The sequence below is a fragment of the Neoarius graeffei genome, chromosome 8 (genome assembly GCF_027579695.1).
Source record: "Neoarius graeffei isolate fNeoGra1 chromosome 8, fNeoGra1.pri, whole genome shotgun sequence".
Lineage (NCBI taxonomy): Eukaryota > Metazoa > Chordata > Actinopteri > Siluriformes > Ariidae > Neoarius > Neoarius graeffei.
Genome location: NC_083576.1, coordinates 33,319,178 through 33,331,170, shown reverse-complemented (window position 1 = coordinate 33,331,170; position 11,993 = coordinate 33,319,178). Strand labels below are relative to the sequence as shown.

The 11,993-nt window shown below is 39.4% G+C and overlaps 1 protein-coding gene across 1 annotated transcript; it reads right to left on the bottom strand.

Annotated features, from left to right (window-relative positions):
• Positions 1–9,456: 9,456 nt before the first annotated feature.
• Positions 9,457–10,257, bottom strand: LOC132889887 (solute carrier family 25 member 53-like). Its single transcript, XM_060926708.1, has one exon. It carries the CDS (start codon positions 10,255–10,257, stop codon positions 9,457–9,459), a length of 801 nt encoding a protein of 266 aa, XP_060782691.1.
• Between the last annotated feature and the right edge of the window lie 1,736 nt (positions 10,258–11,993).

The following is an 11,993-nucleotide window of genomic DNA, read 5'->3' as shown; positions in this document are numbered from 1 at the left end:
CCAGTTGGCTGAGATTAAAGAACTGTTACAAAAAAGGTCAGACCCCTCAACAGATAAATAGAAACGAGCGTAAAAGGGCAAAAGGCCTACTACGACCGAAAAGCCTCCCATCACGAATATCAAATAGGCGACAAAGTCCTATATTTCAACTTTACCAAGCCGGTAGAAGTCTCAAAAAGTTCCTACCACATTGGTTGGGACCTTTTGATCGTAGGAAAACTGTCCCCCATTGCATATCGCATTAGGACATCCAGGCCCAATCAAACGCTCTCATATCGATTTCCATAACAATCAAATCAAGCCTTTGAACAGTCCTTACTCCAAAAGGGGGGGGGGGGGGGGGGCGGGGGCGGGGACGATAGTTAGGCCCATCCTGTCCACCTAGCTTGTACGCCTCACTCACCATAAGCGTACACTGACATTCCCAGTCACATTCACCAACCCAATACCTTTCTAGAAGATTAGGTTTACCAACCCAAACACAAACACTTCTTTCCTTCCTTCATTTCTTCTCTTTTCTTGTTTTTTTATGCATAGGAAATGAAGTATATATGAGTCATTCTATAATTAGGGGTACATTTCATGTAAAGCAAAATCTCAAAATATCAGTATTCTTTTTCAATAAATAACCTATATGTTTCCATGGTATATACCCTCAAGTTCCTAAACAAATTAATTGCCAAGCTTAATCTTAAATTACTTTTAAAATATTTTAATGAAAATTAACATTTGATTGTTTATTTTGTCAACCGTGTTACGGACAAATGTTGTCATCTTAAACATATATAAAAATACTACACATTTGAAAACACATTTGTTTGAAAGTGCCTAAGTCCATTAACAAGATGTTTTTAATTAATCTGTACAACTGTTATGGAAAATATGAATTTTGAGCTTCATAAATAGGATTTTATGGTTCACTGTGATGCAGAATGACACTTTTTTCAACATAAATCCTTGTTACGTCGAATTTAGAGTTGTTCTCCCTCCTTATACAAGACTTCCCTATCCAGAGATAATCCCCAATCTTTTATTTTACAGTTCATCAAACACATAAGAGATTTATAGCACAAAAAACACTTGCAACACAGTTGACAGGTAATGTAACACAATTGACGGGAGTAATGCAGTTGACAGGGCAGAAGAACAAGAGGACACTTTTTAGGATAAAAAGAGCTTTTTATTGTTTTAAATTTAACTACAAATAAGCTGATGAATTCAGGTGAACTGTTAAAACAATATTTAGACACAATTTCAGAGAAACGTAGCTTATTTAACAAATTGAACATATTAAATCATTCTGTTTGTTTGTCTGTCAATATGAAGATTAAGTGACAAAAACATACTCCTCCTCAACTGTGTCATAGCTGATGGGTAACACAGTTGACGGTAACACAGTTGACATTTCGGCCATTTTTAGAGTGTTGTGCTAACTGCAGACCTCAGAGCTTTCACTACAAGACCTTAATCAATTCATATTTGCAGATTTTATCTCAGATTTGGTTATTTCCTTAGACAAAGCTTTAGTTGTCGGAGATTTTAATATTCACTTCGATAACCCAGAAGACCCTTTAAAAACAGCGTTTGTGTCCATCTTAGATTCAGTCGGGATTAAGCAGAATGTCATAGGACCGACCCATAATGGTGGTCACACCCTTGATCTAATACTAACGTTCAGATTAAACGTAGACAATATAGTCATACTTCCACAGTCTGAAGTTATCTCAGATCATTGTCTCATCTCATTCAAAATATGTCTGAGTAATAATATATGCACCTCACCACGCTACTGTATTAAACGTACTTTCACGTCAACTACTGCACAGAGCTTTATAAATGATCTCCCAGAGCTGTCAACTTTGATTGGGTCACTGTCAGCCCCTGCAGAACTTGATCAGGCAACTGAATGCTTAGAGTCAACATTCCGCCATACTTTAGATAATGTAGCTCCTCTAAAAAGGAAAATGGTCAGAGACAAAAAATTAGCACCCTGGTATAATGATGACACTCGCACATTAAAACAGACCACTCGAAAATTGGAACGTAAATGGCGTCAAACAAAATTGGTAGTGTTCAAATTAGCTTGGAAGGAGAGCTTCCTGAAGTATAGAAAAGCTCTTAGTGCTGCGAGATCAACATATTTCTCCTCCCTAATAGAAGATAACAAAAATAATCCTAGATTCCTATTTAATACTGTAGCAAAATTAACCACGAATAAGTCCACTATCAACACATGCACACCTGCAGTATGTAGTAGCAACGACTTTATGAATTTTTTTAATGACAAAATTGAGAATATCCGACAAAAAATTCAAACTACTAATTTAAGGTTAGACAATGAAAGTGACCTTGTAGTTAACAATATAACTATCAGATCATCAGTTAGAATGTTTTACTCCCCTAAAAGAAACTGAATTACTTTCATTAATCTCTACATCAAAAGCCTCAACTTGCGTACTAGATCCCTTACCGACACATCTATTCAAACAGATAATGCCTGGAGTAATTGAACCGCTTCTAAAAATAATAAATTCTTCTCTTATGATTGGCTATGTACCCAAATCCTTTAAACTAGCAGTTATCAAACCCCTGATTAAAAAACCTGACCTTGATCCCTGTCAGCTGTCCAATTATCGGCCAATATCAAACCTCCCCTTTATCTCCAAGATCCTTGAAAAAGCTGTGGCACAGCAGTTATGCTCATATTTACATAGGAATAACATCCATGAAATGTATCAGTCAGGATTTAGACCTCATCATAGCACAGAGACAGCACTGGTTAAAGTAGTAAACGATCTACTGTTGGCGTCTAATCAGGGCTGTGTCTCGCTACTTGTGTTGCTTGACCTTAGTGCAGCATTTGATACCATTGATCATTCCATTCTTCTGGATAGACTAGAAAATGTTGTGGGAGTTAAGGGAATGGCCCTCTCCTGGCTCAGGTCTTATCTAACTGATCGTTATCAGTATGTTGATATAAATGGTGATATTTCTAGACGTACCGAGGTAAAGTTTGGTGTTCCACAAGGTTCTGTCTTGGGTCCACTGCTTTTTTCTCTATATATGTTACCTCTGGGCGATATTATTCGTAAACATTGTATTAGTTTCCACTGTTATGCTGATGACACACAGTTGTATGTCTCTGCAAAACCTGATGAGAGACACCAGCTTAATAAAATTGAGGTATGTGTTAAGGACATTAGACACTGGATGCTTATTAATTTCCTTCTGCTTAACTCTGACAAGACTGAAGTACTTGTGCTAGGACCACATACAGCTAGAAGTAAGTTTTCTGATTACACAGTAACTCTGGATGGCCTTTCTGTTTCTTCACGTGCAGCAGTAAAAGACCTCGGAGTGATTATTGACCCCAGTCTTTCATTCGAAACTCACATTGATAACATCACCCGGATAGCTTTCTTTCATCTCAGAAATATTGCAAAGATAAGAAATTTAATGTCATTGCATGATGCAGAAAAACTAGTCCATGCTTTCGTTACCTCCAGGTTGGATTATTGTAATGCCTTACTGTCTGGATGTTCCAATAAGTGCATAAACAAGCTCCAGTTAGTTCAAAATGCCGCAGCAAGAGTCCTTACTAGAACTAGAAAATGTGACCACATCACGCCTGTCTTGTCCACACTGCATTGGCTCCCAATCAAGTTTCGTATTGATTATAAAATACTACTATTGACCTTTAAAGCACTAAATGGTCTCGCACCACAGTACCTGAGTGAACTTCTGCTCCTCTATGACCCGCCACGCCTACTTAGATCAAAAGGTGCAGGCTATCTGCTGGTACCTTGTATAGTGAAGGCTACATCAGGGGACAGAGCCTTTTCTTACAAAGCCCCACTGTTATGGAACAGCCTTCCAAGTAATGTTCGGGAATCAGACACAGTCTCAGCATTTAAGTCTAGGCTGAAAACATATCTGTTTAGTCAAGCCTTTTGTTAATGGTGTTTATGAGGTAAAGGAGTAGATCTGGAGGGTCCTCAGACATAGAGTGTTTTGGTAAACTGGGATGTATGGATGCTGTCAGTCCCCACTCGCTTGCTCACTCGAGTTTGTTGACGGTGTAGTGGCTGGCTGCTTTATGTCCCGGGGCTCCCTCATGCCTGTGTTACCTTCTGGCTCTCTCCTTTTAGTTATGCTGTCATAGTTAGTTGCCGGAGTCCCTGCTTGTACTCGGTGCAATATGTATACTGTTCCTACTTATTCAGGTGACATTGGGCATACCTAACCACCTGTGTTTTCTTTCTCTCCCCCTCACCCCAAATCTGTCCCTCTGAGTTACATGGAGTCAACAGGAAATCTTTTGGTGGAGACGGTGGGGACCTCGACTGGCTATCGTAGCCTGCAGGGAATCGGCCGTCAGACATTCTGTCGCATGTCCCAGACCCGGTGAAATGTAACTGAATTGTCTTGGCCAGGCCTAAGGGTCCCATCTGCATCTCATCATTGCTGAGGAGTGTGCTCCCATCACCCAGTCAAGCATCCAGCCAGAGCAGGTCATGATATATTTTTTACCATATTAACATGCCATTGTGTGTTATGCCTGATGTAAAGACTCTCGTCTCTGCGAGCCTACCACACAGATTTAATACTTGTCATTTTTAGGGCATACCTAACAACGTGTTTTCTTTCTCTCTCTCTCTTCCCCCCCATATCTGTCCCTCTGAGTTACATGTTGATCCTGGGATTGAGATGCTGGCCTCTTCTGCCCCTCGGACCTGCTTGATCCATCCTGGTGCCCTGTGTCTGGTCGGAGTTTTATCGCCCCACTCCTGTGAAGGACGGCCCCATGAGGACAGTTGAGGGTTATACCTGTTAAAACTGTTAATATTATAGTCAGGCTGTCTGTTGTTGCCCAAATGAGGATGGGTTCCCTTTTGAGTCTGGTTCCTCTCGAGGTTTCTTCCTCATGTCGTCTGGGGGAGTTTTTCCTTGCCACCGTCGCCACAGGCTTGCTCATTGGGGATAGATTAGGGATAAAATTAGCTCATGTTTTAAGTCGTTCAAATTCTGTAAAGCTGCTTTGCAACAATGTTTATTGTTAAAAGCGCTGTACAAATAAACTTGATTTGATTTGATATTTTTATTATCTTTAGCTGTATACTTTGTAAATACAATTTCTAAATCAGGTTTATATGAATATGTTGACAACACAGTTGACAGACAATTAACCCTCTCTAGGACTATACAACAGTATTGATGAAAATATTGAAGAGGTGAACTCAAAACTTACCACACGGTCTTCAAATTTCCCACCAAAGAGGATATGACATCACATGATGTTGGTCACATGACTTAGGACCAAACCATTTGCCGATTTATGGGGGGGGGGGGGGTTCAGTGGGTAACACAGTTGACATAAGTTTCTCGGACGCACACAAAATTCTTCATTTAATTTATAATATAAAGCATTTTAGGCTTTTAAACACTTTTGTCATATTATAATAATTACCATGAATAAATATTTGTAAAAATTTTAAACAAAAACCTTTTTTTAAAATGTAAATATGAAGACCAAACCTGACATTTGGAAAATCGGACAGCATAAAAACACCAAATTCCAGTATTATATATGCATTTTTGCAGAGTAAAATGATGTAATTTGTTGATTTTTTTGTATTATATAAAAGAGAAATGTGTGCTAATGTACAAAAGATCATTGGCTGAAGTTAATAGTTAGTGAAACTGACAAATACAGCACATGGACTTGAGATGTACCCCTAATTATAGAATGACTCATATGTTTCATGTTCAATGTTTAATTTTTTTTTAGATGTGACTCTGACCTACTGAGATAGAGTGATCATATGCCCAAATGCCTATAGAGTGATTATATGCTCAAAATGCCTCTGCCTCCAACTGTCTTACTGGAACTCATGAGTTTACCCAGTTTTCACAGGACACCATGGACTGTACAGAGCAAGGGCTATGGATACGTGGACTGTACGGTACTGTGCTCTCAGTGCTACGACTCCATCATACCCCTGAGACCAAAAGGGGGATTGTAGGTATAGTCCCTTTAAAAACTACAACTCCCATCACCAACTTCCGCGTTGACCTACATCACGCCTGGGCGGGATTTCCAATGTCACATCCTCCATGAAAGCATAAGAAACTGAGCAACGCTTCCTTCTTTCTCTTTGGTCCTGGGACTTGGATCCGTAGGCATAAAGAGACACTATCTCCTCGGCTCTGTGAACCACGCGGTAACAGACAAAAGGAGACATCTGCTCTCAGAGCATCCACGATTCAGCGCGATTTTTGTTTACCTTTGGCCACTGTAAAAATCCAGAATCGCGCGATTTTAAACTCAAATAGAGTTACAACCGGTTTTGTTTGTTCCTTATAAGTACGTACAAAACTTCAGCCCAGAGCAGTTTTAATTTAAAGTTTAGAAGCGACCGGATCCTTCTAATTAAAAAGCTGTGCACATGGTCTGATCAGAGACTTTCTTTTCATCACAAGCGACCACGCGTCAGACCAAGAAATTCTCTGCGCTTCACGGAGCGACTCACGTGCTTCACAACGGAAACTCCAAAGTCTCGGAACATATCTCCATAATCTTGCTATAAGCAAGATACTGAAGTAAGACTTGGCATTTTCGGCAAAAACCTAGCCTTAGGAATTAGCTTTTATTAAGGAGTGTGAATTAAACTCAGGAACGGTTTAATTGTGTACACTGTAGACACTCTGTGTTGAATTGATGATTGTTCTATTTTGTTTTTGACCTCTCAATTGTTTAATAGATAGGCTGTGCATGCTTCTCTTTATTCCTTACTAACATCCTCAATTTCCTTATTACACATTTTGACCTCATCAAGATTTCAGTGGATTTAGTAATATTATAAGCTAGTGAAATTAGCCTATGGCTAATTCTTTTGTCTCATTAGCAATACGCGCTAATTCTTTGTTTTACTTAGAAACACGTGGTCAACTCCCCCACGCACAAACACACCTTAGCTAGCATTCCTTTGTCTTAGCAACCAAAGCTAATTCTTTGTTTTACTTAGAAACACGTGGTCAACTCCCCCATGCACAAACACACCCTAGCTAGCATTCCTTTGTCTTAGCAACCAAAGCTAACTCTCTTGTGTTACTTAGAAACACGTGGTCACCAGGCCTCACACACACAAACACATCTTAATTAGCACACAAAGCTAATCTTTTGTCTTCATCACAACACACTCACACACACACTCATCAAGCATATCATCATATTTGTATATAATGATTCCAACTGCTATTAATTTTATCTTTGTTATAATAAATTCAATTAATTAATGAAACTGTGTTCATTTGCTGTTCCAATACTTTTGAAGTCGCCCAAATCTCATGAATTCCAAGGTGCATATGATTTATGTAATATGGTAAGTGATCATAATAATTTGGAATATACCATAATTTAGCTGTTTGGTAATTTATTATTAAGCACCAAAATTAATGGTATTAATTAATGAGACTGATCCAATGAGACTGATTCCATGAGTGATTTAATGATAATATGAGACTGATTCAATGAGAATTATTCAATGAGACTGATTCAATGACAATAATTAATGAGACTGATTTAATTAGATTGATCACTTAATTACCAATTGCACCTACAAGGTAAAATATCAAATAATGTGCTGTTTGGTTTTGAGTGCAATACAGGTCAAAGATTACTTCGTTGTTTTTAGTTTTAATTTCAATTTCAACATGCTGTCCCACCTTTTTCTGATTTGGGGTTGTATAATAAATCTCTTTCACAACCATTTTTGAGGAATTATACAGAGCATGGCCCATAAATACCACAGGAGGGCACCAAAACACCTGATGTCGCTAGAGAACAGTTAAAATCACATACCGAAGTAAAATTAAAGTGAATACTGAATGCATCTATGAAGCGTATAAATGAATAAAAATAAACTAAGACTTTGCTTTTAAAAAAAAAAATGCGCAAAAGGCTATGAGAATAGTGGCTGAGTGTGCATGCTGCTGATCACTTCGATAGAAAGATTTTTATCTCAGTATATTTGTTTCAGAGTCTGAGCAGCACATTCCATGTAGGTGGCATGGATAATTGTGATGCACCTATTCTAATTTTAAAAAGAAAACAGCTATTCAAAGCCAGTAGGTCATTTCAGGTAGGTCAGCTAAAGCTGTACCACAAAAATACATTTCTATCTTTTAGTTGAGCAAGGTTATACAAGATAGAGAAGTGAGCACCTGAAATCCTAGTCTGGCTAACGCGACTTCAAAGCTAAGCTCGCAACAGGCCCTCGTGTTGCGTCACGCTTAGGATGGGCGGGCCCAGGCTACTGAAATCCAGTCATTTGAGCATTAGGTGGGTATTCATCCAATATAATGGTTATCCACTCTAATTTTTTTCGTTTGCAAAGCCGAGATAACATTTTTAAATTATTATATTTCGAGTAATTGTGTACGAGATTATATTCACAATTCACTTGATGGCATGCAAAGATTCTTGTCCTTCTAAGTAGAATATACATTTTGGCACTGGTCTTGACTTTAAAAGTACCTCTCTAATTGTAACCCTGAGATAAAAGGCTTAATGCCCTCAGGTGAATAGAGAGTTATGTAAACTATTGGAAATACAGTGCACAAAAAGATTGACTGAATTTTTGGTCCAGTTTTATTAATTTACTTCACCTTAAGACCTGGCCATGTTGGTCCAATGAACTATAATTTGCTGGCGAAACAATATAGTTAAAAATACTTTGTTTACTCATGTACTCGGGATGTGATTACACATACTTGGCCATTTGTGTCCCACCAATGATAATAAATTTCCAAATATCTACACCTATAAAACAAAGGCACAATGAGTTTTAAACACAAGTGTCCTTCACAACAGCTTATGAGTATGTTTCGGATAAACAAATTAAAACATTTATAAATTAAAACATGAATAAAATTTCGCTACAGAGTTTAGAAAACAGCACTATTACCTGTCCCAGTCCACTATAACTACATTTAACCACACATTGGCAAAATGCTGTAATGCATATGTGAACCCATTTAACATCCCATACTTGAGAAATATTCCACAAGTCACATGTTCAGCAGGAAGTTACATGATCAAAATTTCCTGAAGATCATGCAGAGAAGAAATGTTCTCATTTTAAAAAAAAATTTCATTTTAAATGATAATGATACTAACTGAAGGTGCAACTCTTATCCAAATTACAGAGTGAAAGTAAATTATTAATAAAAAAAATACATTTAAATTAATCATTTGAATGTCCTTAATATCCTTATGGCATCAGTATGGATGCTAGTGAAATGATCAGCCCTGTTATTCATTTCAGAGCAATATTTAGTCACTGTTAGCAATGAAACCTTGGGGGTTGCCTAAGATGGGTTGACTGGTTAAATGCATATTGTCAAAGATTCAATATAATCCACCTTCCAGAGGAGAAGTTTTGCTGATAGTGTTCCTCAGGTTGAGCGTTTCATCAGTTGGTCGTATATGGCAGTGGTGATGCCCCAGGAGATGCAAGAGCGCAGGATTACTAACGATCCTCCACGATACAGCAATACCAGACTTTGCTGTCGTTTCTGCCACAGCTGATGCCAGCTGGCCCTCACCCCCAGGTTGTCTCCACCGACCTGGGCCTGCATGTTAGCTACCAACACTGAAAGTGGATACAAAGGCAAGCTGATCATAATGGAGCTCACCATCCCTGACACAAAAGATGAGGCTATGGGGGGACAATCTTGCTCGCGTAATAATCTGGACAATGGATCCTTCAGGCCAAAGTAAAGACTGCTCCCTAATGCGTTGCGAGTAAGAGTGGGGAAAAAAGCTCGGTACCACCCATTAACTAAAGTTTCGGACCTCATCCTGCCCACAATTTTGCTGAGAGTGGGAAGGCTATGGTCATTGCCACTGTTTTGTAGGATACTCTGTACACGCTCAAAGGGGGTAAAAAATAAACCCTCCACTATCCCTGTCCCAAGCCCAGCCAGGGCAGGAAGCATTGCCCTGGGAAAATATGATCCAGCCCAAGGGGATAGCTGCTGTAAGAGGGTGTTCTGGAGGCCAAAGAGGATGGTTCCCTGAAGAGTCTTCATTAGCAAAGGTGGCACTACTCCACGGTAAAGTTTCAGCAGCCCTTCCTCATATAACTGCAGCACAGCCTCATGGATCAGTGTGCTGTGCAACTGCTGGCGAAACACAGTTTTGTACATGGGGAAAGTGATGACAGTGCAGATGAGGCTGGACATTCCACCATTCATATAACTATGGAAAGAAATACCTGGCTCTGAGACATCATGCTTTCCATTGCTGTCTGCAAGATTTGGCTGCATTTCTCTCTTTGGTGAATAGCACATTGCTGGGGCAGAAAAAAAAAAGAGATAAAATTAGTTTTCATACTAAGTAACACACATCAGTATATTGTTCACACTTGTGTTCAGTACTGAGGACTGAATGTAAAATTAAGAAACGATTCAGATCTCTGCAGTTTCTTCTTATTTCCTTTCTTGCAAAAATGTTCCAAAATGAAAGCGTGCTTTAGGTTTTCATAAAGTAATGTAACAGATGTTTCTACACCTTAATGACTGAAAATGATTTGAGCCCCCGGATGTCAGAGCTTTATGTATTTCTCATCTCATCTCATTATCTCTAGCCGCTTTATCCTTCTACAGGGTCGCAGGCAAGCTGGAGCCTGTCCCAGCTGACTACGGGCGAAAGGCGGGGTACACCCTGGACAAGTCGCCAGGTCATCACAGGGCTGACACATAGACACAGACAACCATTCACACTCACACCTACGGTCAATTTAGAGTCACCAGTTAACCTAACCTGCATGTCTTTGGACTGTGGGGGAAACCGGAGCACCCGGAGGGAACCCACGCGGACACGGGGAGAACATGCAAACTCCACACAGAAAGGCCCTCGCCAGCCCCGGGGCTCGAACCCAGGACCTTCTTGCTGTGAGGCGACAGCGCTAACCACTACACCACCGTGCCGCCCGCTTTATGTATTTATTTAAAAAATAAAAAAAAATTTTAAAAACCACCCACTCCATAGCCATGCCACCCAGTCATACTGTGCAAACATGGGAAGCCTTTAGTCAGGAAGATGTCCAAGAAAATCCCCTTCATAGGCTTGAGGGTTCTCCTTATTTCAGGTGTGTGTGAAATTTTTTTTTAAAAGATCTGATATTACCCCAACATGGTAGAATGATTAAAATGACCATTCAATGAGCAAGAAAAACACACAATCTATACCCATTTTCATAAGAACTTAACACACTTACTGACTGAAAGATAGAGATAGCTTGTAGGACATTTCAGTATTTCAGATTTTTCCACCTGAGTAAAAAGCAGTGCAAATTTTATTATTTTAGTAAGTTTAACTAATAACTCCATCCATTATCTATAATGCTTATCTGTCAGGGTCATGGGGAAAGCTGGAGCCAGTCTCAGCTGACTCTGTGCAAAAGGTGAGCTACAGTGTCTTGCAAAAGTATTTATCCCCCTTGGTGTTTGTCCTGTTTTGTTGCATTACAAGCTGGAATTAAAATTGATTTTTGGGGGGTTAGCATCATTTGATTTACACAACATGCCTACCACTTTAAAGGTGCAAATTGTTGTTTAATTGAGACACAAACAATAATTAAGATGAAAAAACAGAAATCTGGAGTGTGCATAGGTATTCACCCCCGGTTGCACCCATCATTTACACGAAAACTCCGGGCAAAGTGGAGATTTGTGAAAACTCAGTTTTCATGCCTGCGTGTAAATAGTGGAAAACGGAGTTTTCTCCGTGTTATGGGGAAAACGGAGTTTTAGCATTGCGATCTGACGGCCCCTCCTCCTTGGCTTTCAGATCTCTGGTTGGCTTTCTATTTGTTTGACACGTTTTTGAGCATTGTGTAAACGGAATTATTTTCTAGTACGGGGAGGAGAAGATACCCGTTTTCATAAATACCCGGCTACGTGTAAACGAAGTAAAAATAAGAGCTGGT